Here is a 15,484-nt window from a genome sequence, read left to right on the forward strand (position 1 = left end):
GGATGGCCGTTACGGAACGTGGCGCGGCGTGCTTTGCTGCTGTACTGAAGAGCAGTTAAAGTTACGGCCTTTTGTGAGAGAGCCCTCCGCCTCGGCACTTTAACAGAACCGCGCTTCAGTGCCGACGCCTTGCGCCTAGCGAGGTGGGAAAGCACCCGCCTGGCGGCCCCTCGGAACCGGCACGGAGCCATCGCTCCGGAGGCATGACTCTCCTGTGCTTTCTTGTCCTCTTCGTCATTTCCTCTCCGTGACCCAGTCCTCGAGGGAGACGGAAGGAACATGGGCGCCTGCGTTACCCAACTGCCTTCTGTCCTAAAAGTGCCATGAGTGCGTTTTAAGTTTGTTATTGAAGTGTTTATGCATTTGCTGTTAATGTAATACAGGTCAGGAAGCAACCTGCTGTAGAAAACCGCAGTTTTCCAGAGAAGCGCTTCCAAGTCACAGGTTCAACCCACTCTGTCAACACGTAGTTATCGTGGGCTGGCATGAGTGGAGAATCCCTCTGTCTGTTGCACTAATGAACTAAAGGGGATGAGGGAGAGATGGCATTGGGGGGGGGTCACTGCCTGGGAACGAGCAGGGAGGAAGAGAGTTACCCACTCTAAACTCACGCCGTTCCCTATGGCTCCTCCATCTGGCTTTGATCCTTGATCTAACACTGCTTGTGAATGCAGACGGGCATTGTTTCACAGTCATATATTACACGCGCACACACACACACACACACACACACACACACACACGGTCTTCACAGAAAAGAATCTCAGGAGTCATAGTATTATCTCAGCTTTCTTTTTATGAGCCATCTTTTTGATTTGTGTGTGTGTGTGTGTGCGCGTGCACACGTGTGCCACGTGTATGTACGCGTGTGTGAGTGTGTGCGCACACGCACACTTTGCGATTCAGTGCATGCGTGCCCAGTCGCCAAGGCGACTGTACGGATGCGCACATTTTCATGCGCCACTTGCAGCGTGTGTGATTCCGTTTCTCTGTGCTTGCAGATAGTGCCTCAGGAGATGGCAGAGAATTGCTTTTGGATCAAAGTCAAAGAGGAGAAGTTTGAGAACCCGGACCTGTTCGCCCAGCTCTCGCTCTTCTTCTCGTCCAAGTCCAGAGGTAAGCGGGCCTCCTGTTCCTCCAAACCGCTAATTACGCTCCCCGCGCCTTGTTGAAACGAACCACTGCTGGGTGGCAACAGCTTTCATCCCACCAAACTGTTCGAAAGCGTTTGTCTCTATGAAATCTTAATTATCTTCATAAAACTGTCTTGTTCTCATCCCCTGCCTTTATATTGGCTTTCAACAATCAGGCTGAAGGAGTGCTTTGGTGAAATCTCTGTGCCAATTAACAGAACTCTGGAGAATGTTTGTGTGCCAATGTGAAGTTGGTTTATAGTACTTGTTCATCTCTCTCTCTCTCCTTCTCTCTCTCCCTCTGTCTCCCACACTCCACACGTTTGTCTGCGCTGTATGGTGCGTGCTGGGAGTGGTGAGTCTGGATGGGGCCGGCGGAGCGGCACGCACGGCTGGTCCGGCTGCCTTTTCTGCTTCAGTGGCTGCCCTTCTGCAGGGAGGCGGAGGGAAGCAGACGCGACGCAGAGTTCCGCTCCTGTTCTGTGCAGCTCGTTTTCCAGATAGACACGCGGTTTAGCCAACGTTCGGCGTGATATCGGGGCGGCAGCGTTGCTCAGTCTAAACTTCCCTGACGCTGCTGACAGACGTAGCACACCGACACCTGTGGTGGAGACGGCGGGGGGGGGGGGGGTGGAGCCCATAAGACCCACGCACGGGGCTGTGTGTGCGTGATGCTGCAGGCAGTGGTCCTGTTTTCGCTCCTCAGAAATGTGTGTGTGTGTGTGTGTGTGAGTGTGTGTGTGGGCTTCAACTGATTGGAGAGCAGGCCATAAAAAAAGTGAGAGTCAATCAGCAAGTGAGTGTTTATCTGGGACATTTTGTCGTAAGGATATAATTCGAGGTGATTTACATGAATAAAAACAACAATATCTAACACTTGCAGAAATCTCCAGAAGGGAGAACGGCGTAGCACGTGGAAGAGAAGCACTCGTTCTTGTGGCCTACAGAAGTATGAAAAGGAAGCAGTAATGAATCACCACGCTCAGCGTAATGAAAAAGGACTGGGACCAGGGAAAGAGGTGGACACCAGTAAAGAAGGTGGTTAAAAAAACAAAACCAAGCAAAACAAACCGTCGAACAGGCGCTTGGAAAATTGCTCAAAGTGAAATGAAAATACCCGAAGATTTATTTCATTTCTCTTCAGTGTGTACGTCGTCTCTGATGCTCTCCAAGACTTTGGGGGGCTTTCCCACAGGCTGGGCGTGTAAGAGCTACAAGCTGCCTCACCATATGTTTTTTTCCGGATGTAGGAATGCTTAAAATATCAATACTGGCAGTTCTGACGGAAAGCATACATCTGACGTAGATCTTGCGCATCGTACGTTCATAGAAGATTTTCCTGGCCAAAATTCGAATGGCGTATTCTTATACTGGGTCTTACAGACAAAATAATTTGCACCACACTGGAAGAGCTTCAAGCAGATCAGTGAATTAATGAAGGGGGGGGGGGGGGGGGGGTGTTGTCTTCCTCCGCTCGTGCGCGAGCGTCTGCGTCTACCTGCGGCTTTCTTCACGGAGGATGGTGGGAAAGTGCAGAGGAGCTGCTGTCCTCCAGCTTTCTGCCTGGAAAGCATTCTGACTGATGTATGTGGGCAGTGCTAGTTGTTAATGTTTGTTCAGAGTCATTAGCCGGCGGGGCGGGGGGGGGGGGGGGGGTGCGCGCTGTCCCTGTTCTTTTTTAAACGCAGCCTGTTCCTGTAAAACGAAGCACATTCCTCCGCCTTAATTGCGCTGCGTTCCGACTCCGTCTCCTGCATCGTGCCTCTTGTTTTGCCGGTTGAAAGCTGCGTCTGCGTGTGTAGACTCTGAAGGTAAGCGCGGGGATGTTGGAGACAGGCGCCTGAGGGACCGACCTTTGACTCTGTTCCTATCAATTACGCCTGGAGCAAGCCCACTGATTCAGTGTTTTGTTTTGTTTTTTTTTCCTTTCCCCAGCCCCAATTCTGAGCCCTAACTACACGTCCTCATGAATGAATTTGGTTTTTTTTCATAGCAGAAACCGTTTTGAAGGCAGAAGTACGGGAGTTTGCGAAAGGCGTGTTTACAGCGAGCACGGCTCGCCTCAGAAGTGCAGGTGGAGTCACGCGGAAGCCTCAGTCTGTCGTCGCCCGGCACGCCTCTTCATCAGAGGAAGCGCAGCGTTTCCGTTCGATCGCCGTCTGCCGTACGCGGATCGCAAGCCATCAGCTGACACGGAGCCATCGGCGGGGGGCTCCTTAGATTGGCCGTAGCTGGCCTCGGTCTGAGAGGGTGAATTGTTTCACGAGACCTCCCTGACGCTCAGTATCACCGTGCTATAAATCCTCGCTAGGCTCCCAAAGCCGCCACCGCCCCAGCCGAGCTTCATTTGTCTGGAGAATTGCCCCTTTATTTATATAGTGCCGAGGTTGGTCCACTGACTGGGAGTCGGTACCAACTTCAGTTTCTCCTTTTTTTTTTTCTTCTTCTTCTCCCCACCCCTTTCGATTCTCCACTTCTGCCTGGTTGGTATTTGCAAGTAAAGCTTGTGCCTAGGGATGACTGGACTGTGAAGGATGAGCAGGAGGAACCGTGTTCCCCATAGAGCTATCCTCTGAAAATGGTGCAAAAAGGGCTTTGTTAACTCTACACACCTCCCGAGTCCCAGTTGTTACTGGTGTTGTTGAGAAACGTCACGGAAAGCTTCTCTCCCACACTGCCCCCACCTCTCTCTCTCTCTCTCTCTCTCTCTCTCTCTCTCTCTCTCTCTCTCCCATCCCCCCTTCTCTGTCCATGCACTACCCTTCAGTAGAAGCCCTCTGCATACCATTATCACCCATTGCTAAATGAATTCTATTTGATCTGAGAATCAGATTACTACTGTATTTCCAGACAGACCACAGTGCTACAGTAACAGGAACGGGAGATGGAGCACTGTTGTTCTCCACTGAAGTGCTGTTAACAACGGGCTTGTAAACGCAGGTGTTGAAATAGGATATAGCTCATCCATATTTTGTTTATTTACTTGTTGGGCAAGCTGGACTCTCGGGTGCTGCGCCGACAGGAATCGCCGCGTGTTGGACCTTAACGCTGGTCTTTCTGTAGCAAAGAGACTTGCCACAACGTCTGCTGAAGGTGTGGGGATACTGACACCTCGACCTTTAAGTAAAGTGTACAAGCAGGAGCAGAGGTTCTTATCTTTCCACTGCGATATCATTCAACAGGCCTCCCTGAGCATCGGTACATGGAATAACCACTGTTGAAAGGTTGGCTACCTCGCGCGCTCCAAAATGAACCCTCTCGTCTCTGACATGCCAGGCGGAAATGCTCAAGGAAATTCAAGAGTCCCCCTTGAGCTGTTTCCATTTGTTCAGCTTTATTTGAATCTCCACAGTCCAACTCCAGACTTCATTTTTATTGTGATGTTGTTTTCCTTGTAGCCTGTGCTATTTGGCCTTTCCACCCGCTCTCTCTCTCTCTCTCTCTCTCCCTCTCTCCCTCATTCTTTTACCCCATGACTCACTTTGTGGTATCAATCAATGGTTCTGCCTGTATTTCGGCTCGGGGGATCAAATCACATGCACTCCTGCATGGCCTGCTGCATTTGAAAAGCAATTCAGCGCCTCGGCTTTTCCGTGCTGTTGAAATAAGATTGATGCTGGCAAAGTTTTCCTTCCTCTTGCCCTAATAGGTTTTCTTCACTGTTGATATCCGCTACCAGACAGATAGGGCACATATGTTGCGCTGTAATGATGGCACGCCACGTTTGTTTGTTGCTTTCAAAATTTAGAGCACATCAACAAGACCGCTGCCTTTAACTGCAGCGTGGTTTGAATTTTAACCAAGAGTCGAACTTGAGGAAATCACTGCTTTTTAATTGTATTTATTTATTTATTTTTATGTGTCTGTGCTCGAAGGCTTTCACACAGATGGCTGCAATGTTTGCGCATCGGTTTCAAGTGCAAATTGAAAAAGGCTTTGCGGTCTTTTCTTCTTCCAGCGCGCGGTGGCGCGGTGGCCCCCGTCGAACGGGCCCCACTGCACAGCCCGTGCGCTTGGAGAGCTTCTGTGGATGGATGACTCTAGCCTGCACGCGTTGAGTGCCGGGAACTCTTCAACAGACGGAGCTCTGAAGCGAGACCTAATGAAGATGTATTCTAATCATGGGCCCATCGGCGTAGTAGTAATTCACAGCGAGGGGCGAGCCCAGGGCAGCACTTGACCTCTCGGTGCAGGGTCGCCATCACTTCCTGTTTCCTAATGGTAATGGCTGATGCACCTCTAATGAGAGATGGAGATATGGGGGGGGAGAGAGAGAGAGAGACAGACAGACAGAGACGGGGGGGGATTCAGGGCATCTGGGTTGTCTGGGGCCATGTATCTTTCTACAGTACAGAGAGGATATTAACTCTTGGATCTGTAGGTTGTAATGGAGTCAATTTCATACCCTTTAGAAGCTACTCAGACTACTATCAGTGATGTATGTCAGAAGTGTCTATCTTCATGTTGCACTGTGTGTTTCTGCTTAGTCGAATGATTGCACACACAATGTATGTGGTCTGCATGTCCTGGAAAAGTTGGAGTTCATTAATGTGACATTGAGTTTTGGAGTTATTTTATGATTTTGGCTTCTTATATGTTGATGTGTGATCTGAGAGTACACACATTTGCTTGTGTGTTGTATGTGTGACTGTGAAGGTGACCTATCAAGAAATCTATCCATCTATCTATCTAGAAATCTTATTCTCTGTCTCACAGTGTTAAACGGGGTCTTTGTTTCAGGCCTCAGTCTCCACACACTAAAAGGACGCCAGTCTTTCAGAGAGAGAAAGACAGGTAGCACCCCTGCACCCCTGCCGCACGGCCCCGTCCCTGTCTGTCAGCTCCTCCCCACACCATCCCCAACCCTCTGTGTGCCCGGACACCCGGCGTCCAGGATCCAGGACCGCTGTGCTCCCGGGGAGCCTCCGCACCTGAGCTCCTCGACGGAACTCTGAGGAGGTGCGGTAACAACCTCTCCACTACTGCCAGTAATGATGGAATCAGTGGGGGGTTTAGCTGCCTCCCCGGTTCCCTAATAAGTCTGTAATAACTCCGTTAACACCCAGCCTGACCTGTTTGTGATCAAAAGCGCCGGCGCGCGCAGGGCTGCAGACGACGGCCATCCCTCGCTGCTGCTTTCCTCCACCGGTAAGGTCGCCAGGCCGGAGCTCGGGGCGCCGTCTAGGCCTCCACTCTTTGATCACGCTGCACAATTAAAGGCCGTACTCATTAGGACACTGCCCTCATATCCAGCCCCGGCAGTACAGGTGCCTGTTGGTGCTGTTAGCCATTCTCTGCTCAGAATAACCATGTCCTGCGCAGGAGAGACCGATAACTGTGCCTGCTCCGCGGAACTCTCTTGGGGTTCGAGCCCCGGGCCCATTCGCAACCTGCGAGTGACATAGTAGAAGACTGAAATCTGATTAGAATGATTATTTCAGTACCACCCAGTCCAAAGCTCTGGGGCAGCTGGGTGGGCGGCTTCAGTCCTTCACCTGGCCTCGCATTGGCGGTTTGCTCTTAATGGCGGAGTAAAATAAGAAAGCAGGTTTTGATAAGCGGCCTGCTAATGCGCTGTGAACAGGGGGTTTGTTCATTCTCTATGTCTCCCCTAAGGACAGAGCTGTTTATTGCTGATGCGTTTATTGCGAATGGAAGCATCTGCCAAAGTTACAGGGTCTGCATGCCTCTACTCTCCCTCTCTCTTTCTCTTTCTCCATCTCATGTTCTCTCGTTTTCCGTCTTTCCCCGTCCCTCCTATTCACTTTCTTCCTCTGTGCTCCAGAAAAGCACTCATCCTTGGATCACTTCATGTCCATCTGGAGTCAAAGCTGCCCAGTCCCACATTATGACACTCACAAACACACAGACATGCAGTATTTTTCTCACCACTGATCACAGTGGATTTGGCATACACCCTTTTGATAAAGGCCTCCCATTTTCTGTTTGCCTCCAAGTGAAGCACTCATGTCCTTGCCAAACCTTGTTTATAACCTCAGAGTTGCGTGCACACACACACACACACACTGTAGGCTCTGTAGGCTACTTTTGCTCGGCGATAATCAGATCGAGCATACTGCAGAGGAGTTAATCAAATTCTGTTGTATTTATATGAAAACAGGGACTCGGAGGGCCGTGGGCTCCGCCTGATGGCATGTTTGTGAAAAAGAAAAAGTGATTTTTCTAATTGCCCTCATATGTAGGGACGATTTGTCTCCACCCGGCGAATGTGGCCCTGGCTAATGTTTCTCTGTTTGCCACTGTTGGCCCACTGAGCTCCTTCCAGGCCCAGACCCGTCGCATCACTCATCTTTGCCGTGCTTTAATAAATCACATACGAGGGAAAATGAGCAAGTTAAATATTAATGGACTGTAATGAGTTTACTGGGCATTAGCAAGGCCATGGGGTGGAGGGGGGGGGGTTGACCTGTATATAGTGGGTGAACAGCAGAGGTTGAGGCCCCCCCCCAACCCCCCAGACCCACCCCCGCCCAGTTTGTAGCTCATATTGCCATGCTGCGATGTCCCACTGACTTTAATCATCTTAACTCCGAGAGGACCTATTTAGGCAACCGCTACAAGCGGAAATATAACCTTCTTTTAAGACCTGTCTCGCAGTAACCCTAAAAAGTTCCAAAGTGTACACCCCCTCATATCTCTCCCTCTAAGGTACAGGCTTAGGGGAAGTGAAGAAAAGTGCTACTTTGGTATTGTGCCCTGATTGGTCTCCCAGGTCTTGGCCAGTCCGATTGGGGTGTGGGCGGACGCGTCATGTTGTCTCTCTTAGGAGGTTCCGTTATTTTGTGCCACTGTAGGTGAGGACCGTGTTTGTTTGCGTCCTGTCCCGTATGAAACATGTCCTCTGTGACTACTGTCTTGGCCAATAGCCTGTCTCATTTATTACTCACTGAATTGCTCAGAACTGGGAGAGGAGCGTTTGGATGACATAAAGGAAGATCAAGGAAGTTGTTTAGAGTGAAAATCTGTAAATTAGGCTGACCAGCAAAGCATGAAGGAAAATGTCTCTGCTCACTTCTCAGAAGAGCAGTCCCTGCCTTTGGAAAAGTTCATAATTACTTCAATGCTCCAATTTCGGATGAATGATTCTCCAACGAGTGCTGGCAACTCCGCACCTTTTTTTTTCCCCCCCTCCCAGTTCATTCCGTGTTGGTGTGCAGTGATGTACTCACTGTTTTGATGAGACTTGAGTTATAATATACAAATGATGAATAAACAACGCTCTATTCTCCCGGCACTGGGGTAGTGGAACGCACCACTCTCGTGATCATGCAGTCTGCAGGGAGCTCAGACGAGAGACGGGGCGTGAAAAGAAGAAAGAATGACTTGGAGAGAACAAACATTAAAGTGACATGCAATTCTCCATGGGCGTCCTGGGCCAATGGTCAGAGCAGAACAGTACTGCCGGGCTGTAGACATGACCTCTCAACTCCTGCACGTGCCTTTTATCAGCCCTCACACACACACACACACACACACGCACACGCGCACAGGGCAGTTTTGTGACCACCAGTCAGAGTGCTGGCTAGGTTTCTTTCCTCTGGAGCCACAGAGACAGAGGGAGCTGTACAATTAAAATTTATACTCGCTCAAAAGCAAGGAAGACGCACGTGCCCGTAGCTGTGATTGACAGTCTTGTGCCACGCGGGTTTAGTTTAAAACTTTGAGCTGCCCAAGATCACTTGAACAAATGACAGAATTCATTTGTTTTGTCGGGTTTTTGTGGAAACGATCAGTGGTAATTGCCGCCCTAGTCTCTTATCTAAATGTTACATTTACTAGACGGTTCCCATTTGCGTTATTGCTTTTTTGAGCGGTTTGACTTCTCCGTTCCATACAAATCGAAAACGTGGCCCCTGCACGTTCCTGGCCTCTCGCACTGCTGCCTGTTGCTGTGACATGTTGTCATGTTTAATTTGTGTTCCGGGCCCCGGGGTGGGGGGGAATTTTGCATGGAGTGGCTCGAGCCACACAGCGTGGCAGCATAGCAACAAGTCCTCCTCTCTCACCTGGAGCTGCAGCGCGAGTCCAACGCCTCTCCCTTTGGCTCCAAACAGATAAAGGACTCAGACAAGCACGCAGCGGCCCCTGGACTGATTGGAGACTAGTGTTACAAGATGGTTTTGTGGGAAAGAGATAGAGCGAGTTTGTGAAGGGATTGGAGCCACTCATGCAGAGCATAAGTGAGAGGAGACAGAGGAGCAGAGGCATTGGAAGAGAAAGAAAAAAGCAACCAATAGAGGGGAAAAACGTGGTGGAGGAAGTGTCTAAGCAACACTGGGGAGTGCATATGAGGAGAAGAGCCAGACAGATTTGAACCTGTTCCCTGTCTGTCTGCTAGACTGGGCAGCTTGCCATAGGATGTGCATGTTCTCTGTGCTGTTCTTTTAACAGGTTCCCTTCAGGGCAGCTTCAGTGATTGCTGTGATACACACACACACACACACACACACACACACACACACACACACAGAGACACTCTCTCTCTCTCTCTCTCTCTCTCTCCCTCTCCCTCCCTCCCGCTCTCCCATATTCTCTCTATCCCACCATTTCAATCAGCTTGTCTGAATGCTTGGGAGAGTTTGCTTCACTTCCACCTAATTCATCTTCTCTGATATCCTCGCTCTGCAGGGATAGACTCTCGCTCTTTCTCTCCTCAGGCAAAGAGCAGCTTTTAAAGTCTTGCCTTTTTCAACTTTTCCTTAAATAGGCCAGATATCCCTCCAGGAGTGCCACGCTAGCTGACAGCCGGCCTTCTCTCCCTGCTCTCTGTCTCTCTTATTTGTTTCTGCTCTGCGTCATGATCTCTGGCCACTCGTCTCAAATGGACTCCACACAATGGCTGATGGAGACAGATAAAAAAAAAAAAAAGAGCATTTGAATAAAATAAATAAAAATAAAAAGGGTAAGGCTGTACATTTTTCACATTCCTCCTGCAGTGCAACGTTTGCTGAGTCTTTCTTTTTTTCTTTCTTCTTCTTCCCGCCTTCTCTTTGGGCGTGTTTTGTGAGAGGAGCCCAGTATATTACATGGCTGTTTGGGCATCTGGAGCCCCAAGCCAACGAATGATGAAAACCGGGTGGGCTGCATGTGTGGGTTCAAACGTAGACCATCATATTAATGTGAGCAGTCCCACCTTTCTTTTTAGGGTTGTAAACAAGCAGGTATTGGGAGGCCCTAGGTAGCAGACCTCGTGTGTGTGTGCGTGTGTGTGTGTGTGTGTGTGTGTGTGTGTGTGTGTGTGTGTGTGTGTGTTTGTGGGGCCCAGATGCTGATGCAAGTTTCCATGAAACCCCCCCCCCCGGTCACAAAATCCCTTTGCAGGTTGCCATGGGGGACAATTTAGAAAGCATTTCATCATTTGTGACGGGGTTGGGATTGAGTCCAAACTCTGACCTGGCGGCTAATCATGGGCCTCAGAGGAGAGAGAGAGAGAGAGAGAGAGAGAGAGAGAGAGAGAGAGAGAGAGAGAGAGAGAGAGAGAGAGAGAGAGAGAGAGAGAGAGAGAGAGAGAGAGAGAGAGAGAGAGAGAGAGAGAGAGAGAGAGAGAGAGAGAGAGAGAGAGAGGGAAGACTGCAGGTCTATGGGAGAACGTGGAAATGAGTAAGGGATGAGACATACGCTGCCGGCTGGCATTGGACTGTGTGTGCTGGAGGTACGGAGAGTAAGCGTGGAGCTGGGGACCTCCGGCTTGCCGTACCACTGCCCTTCCCCCTGCCTGGTCTCTTCCCTGTGCGTTATAGCACCACGCCGGTGCCCCCCTGCACCCCCCTGCCGGCTGGGTGGAGGTGACACAGCTGATTAACCTCTCCGAAGCCACGGGCTACTCGCGGATGGAGAACACACCTGTAACACACGCCGTTCATACAAATTAACCTTGTGCGATTGATGCGCCTTGATTCAATTTTGATCAATCTTCACGGTATCAATGTCAGGAAATTCTTTCTCTTCAGCCGGAGCTACCGAATTTTAATAACCCTCTCAGCCATTTGATTAAGTCTGTTGGAACTAATATAAGCTAGTCCTATATATGAAACCAATAACACTTCCGTGTATTCGACATATAGGGAACTATTAACGGTTACTGCACGGGAAACCGTAGGTTGCGTGCACCTGTAGGCCGGCAGGCAGGAGTGAGCCATGCTACCGTGCGTCTGTGGCATATTGCTGGGTTTGCGGGTTTGATGGCGGTGTTAATGGCCTATGTCGTGTCGGAGTGGATGTTTAGCTCCATCGCTTCTCTGGGTCGAAACCACCGAGGCGTGCTCAACTCTCCCATAATGCTACAGTCCATTAGTGGGCCGATACATAACAGTCACGCTCCTGCCGGAGTGATGGAAGGGGTTCCGCCCACTCCCATCCGCAGTATCGTCGTGCCCACCTAAGACCCCAGACCCCACCCCACCCCCATCCTTGCTCCGCTCTGTCGCTAGCTGGAAGGGTAATTGACCAGTGGAGTGGGGTCTCCTCTGTGGCACAATTAAAGCTCCAGTGAGCGAGGCATGGTTCAAGCAGTGGGGGGCGTCAGGGGGTCACCCCCCATCACTCTGGGGTGGACTGCAGCCCAGCCGCCGGGGCGGCCAAACGTACAATGTGGGATGCTAATCAGTGGGTCTTCTGAGTGTGGCTCAACCCAAACCCAGGTGTAGGAGAGCAGGCGCAGGGGAAACGTGGCAGTGGAAATAAATACAGGTCAGGGGCCACGCCACCTCAGTACCAGTCCCCGTGTACAGGACAGGGCTGATGGGCAGGAAGGACAGGGCTGGGCGTGTTCATGGAATGTCGTTCCATACAGGTGTGTTCACCTGGGTTGCTACCAGGATGCAATAAACAACTAATGGAAACAACATCTAATAGCGGTATGTAGTGGGTAAATGTGGCTAAATGTTAGTACATGTCAGAACAGATCATATGCTGGTTTACATAATAACTTGGATATGAATTGACAATAAAAACCACAATAAATTGGATACGGGTACAGTTAGTTCACTTTTTCTTAACGTAAATAGCAAAAATCTATTTATGTGTTATTGTTAACATTTTCATGTGTCTGTAAGATTTATTCAAATGACGATATGAATGCAACTTAAGTCCCAATTTTTCTTTTCTGGAGTATCTTTAATCCGATTCATTTTCTCAAAATATAATTGATTTTTTAAATGTTACTTTGTTTAGCTCATATAAATATTTATTCTCAATTCCAGCTCCTTACAGCTATAAAAACATAGCAAATCTTGTTGGCCTCCCCATGAAATCGTGTCACTTTTCTTCTGTTCACTTTTGCCATAATAATGTTAGACGTGATTAATTCTCCAAAATTCAACTCCTTGGATTATGGAATGTTGGTCTTTGTAACCAGGTCTAATATTAATTAACGTCTAAGTTTACATATATTTTAATTTTAACATGAATTAACTGCTGGTTTACATCTTGGCAATTTTTTTTCTGTCGCTCTATCTAATCCTGTGGTATGTTTTCCAGTTCTGGTAACACGAGCTTGTCATAGAGGGTGAGAGGTAGTAAGAGCGGCACGCTCAAGCTCTGGGGTTAATTGTTTGCAGCCCACTCTAGTTGCATTGGCAGAGGCTGGCGGTGAGCCACCCGGGCTGTTGCCGTGTGCACGTGCCAAGCCGAGCTGCCGTGAACTGTAGCGCGCGAGCGAACACGGGCTGATCTGCACACAGGGCCGGGAGACGGGTGGCACTATGGCACGGTGTGTGTGCGCGTGCGCGTGCGTGTGCACTGTAGGTATGGTGTGCACACGTAATGTCTCTGCTGTGTGTGTGTGTGTGTGTGTGTGTGTGTGTGTATGCATGTTCATTAAGGAGATGAGAAGATTAGATGAGTTAACGTGCATTTGTGTGTGTGTGTGTGTGTGTGTGTGTGTGTGTCCGTGTGTATGCACAGATGCCCGTTCATTAAAGAGTCAAGAAGGTTAGATGAGTTAACCTTGTGTGTGTGTGTGTGTGTGCGTGCGTGTGTGTGTGCGTGCGCGTTTGCGTGCGTGCGTGTGTGTGCGTGTGCGTAGCGCTAATGACACTCTCTGTGGCTATGCTTCATTAAACAGTGCTATTCTAAAGTCTCCTCATTTCTGAGTTGCAATCTACCACAAATAAGCATGTAGGTAGTACACACAGGAGCTATTTGAGTGGCCTACAGTTTCCACTGTGTGGCACAGCATGCAAAAGTGTCCATGTGACAGCCCGTGTGTGTCTTTGTGTACTAATTCATATTTGGTGTGTGTGTGTGTGTGTGTGTGTGTGTGTGTGCTTGTAGCCCTGTGTCTGTGTGTTAATGAGGGCTCCTGGTGGTGTGTAATTAACACAACAGAAAATGTCCCCAAAGGGTGAGATTAACGCTAAACGCATTGGACACAATGGCACTCGGGAGAGCGCCGTGTAACGGTGCCCGCAGCTCCCTGCTAGTGCCCCAGCCTCGCCACGGTCCCCCCGGATCACTCCGCACCTCCAGCAAGCTGGCATCCTGGCAGCCAGGACGTCTCTCTCTCCCACTTCAACATCACGCTCCAGCACGAGTCGCTTCAATGATTAGAGCGGAGCGCCGCGCCTCGCTCGCCACCCGAGCCGGGCGGAAGCCCTCCTGCCTCCACGCCCTCTCCGCAGAGCTTGGGTGTAGCGGTGCTGCTTCAAGAGTAGATGAACTTTTGGTTGGGGTGATGGTGACATGTGCACATGGAAACCACGACGTGCCTCCTGCCAAGTGAGTCTCTGTGATTCCTCGCCCACGTTATAAGAGGGGAGGGAAGGGTCATGTGTGTGTGTGTGTGTGTGTGTGTGTGTGTGTATAGGAACATTTGTGTATATATGTGAAAGGCACATGGAAAAAGAGAGAGAGAGAGGGAGAGAGAGAGAGGGAGAGAGAGAGAGAGAGAGAGACCCTTGGACAAACTCTCTTTACCTCCAGGACTGACCTTGGTATGACCCCCTGGGTGGAGCAGTGCGTTCTGATTGGCTGCGCAAGGGGTGGGGGGTTCTCGTCGCCTACTCTGCCCGGAGATGCGTGTGTGCTCCGAGTGGGGATGGGTTGATGTGCCTCACTCCAGCACACTTGTCGTGCATGCGCCTGTCCCCATGGCAACCAGCCTCTGCCAGAGCCTGTGAACATGATACCTAGTGCCACAAGTGTGTGTATGTGTGCATGTGTATGCGCGTGTGTGTCACTATTGAAGGGTGTAGGAAGCAATCGAGGGAAAAGGGAGCTCGCCTGCATCATGCAATACGTTGCTTGTTCATGTTTTAATTGGCAGAGAGCCCGCGTGGTTTGTCTGTTGGGGCAGACTGAAGCACTCCACATGACTCACGTTATTTAAAATAAGGTGAAATATGCACGGAATGCTGTGATAATGGAGCGCTAGTATCTCTGAGGTGGTGCTGTCCTCCTCCCAGTAGCAAAAACAGAATCTTTTTTTTTCCTGGGCAGTTTGGATCAGACGTAAAGAGTTGGTATCTGCATTTCCCATTTGATGCTACAAAGCCCTGTATGCCTGCAAATGGTTCATGCTGGGTGTTCTGATTTGTCTTTTTTCTTTGCATGTGTTTCTGTCAACAGAGGAAACAGTTAGTTATTGTTACAGCATTTCCAGAAGGGGGAGCTCTTGGACAGGGGTAGTGAAATTTGGACTTTGGTACGGTTTTATTTTCTGGGCTCATTGCACTCCCCGAGAGAAATGGGCTTCCTTTTAGGAGACATGAATGAATTTCTAATGCAAGTATGTCATTTTGTTCTACGTGTTCACACAACAGTGTTTCAGAAGTGACGGATAAATGCGCAGCGCTTTAACGCATCGCACTGTCACTCCAACATTCTTCTTCGGGGAGAATCACCCAAATCAAATCCCATCCCACTGGATTCCGGTGATATCGCATTGGCACTAGACATCGTTCTTGAACTTGATCGGAACCACAATGGTGCTAATCGACTTTGAGCTCTCAGTGTGTGGGCGTGTGGGTGTGTGCGCTTGTGCACGCACGCACGCACGCACGTCTGTGTACTCTCGGCATGTTTTCCTTGGCTGCTCGCCAGCGTCTGGTGTCATTGGTCTGTCCATTAGAATTATGAAGGGCCTGTGGTGTGGCTAACAGGCAGGCAGTGGAGGGGTGGGGGGCGGTGTGTCGTTCTGCAGCCCTGCTGCACTGAGCTGGCCTAATAATCGCGAGGGGAAAAAAAAAAAAAGGCGTCATTTTAAGCCCGCGCGGCACGAGCAGATCGGTTCTCCCTCAATTTGGGCCAAATTAATTTAACACGTTATCAAAAAAACGTGAACGGTGTCTGGGCCGTAATTGGCCGGTGGAGCTGCAGTCGGCGCCTGTGCC

The 15,484-nt window shown here is 49.9% G+C and overlaps 1 protein-coding gene across 11 annotated transcripts in view; it reads left to right on the forward strand.

The window, feature by feature from the left end:
- diaph2 (diaphanous-related formin 2) overlaps positions 1-15,484 on the forward strand; it is a 354,700-nt gene that overhangs the window by 131,027 nt on the left and 208,189 nt on the right. For all 11 annotated transcript variants that reach the window (XM_081698444.1, XM_081698443.1, XM_081698445.1 and 8 more), the window contains one exon: positions 1,002-1,116. In XM_081698444.1, the coding sequence (XP_081554570.1) occupies positions 1,002-1,116 (115 nt within the window). The remainder of the gene's footprint in view (positions 1-1,001; positions 1,117-15,484) is intronic.

The sequence above is a fragment of the Electrophorus electricus genome, chromosome 16 (genome assembly GCF_041902795.1).
Source record: "Electrophorus electricus isolate QZ-2024a chromosome 16, ASM4190279v1, whole genome shotgun sequence".
Classification (NCBI taxonomy): domain Eukaryota; kingdom Metazoa; phylum Chordata; class Actinopteri; order Gymnotiformes; family Gymnotidae; genus Electrophorus; species Electrophorus electricus.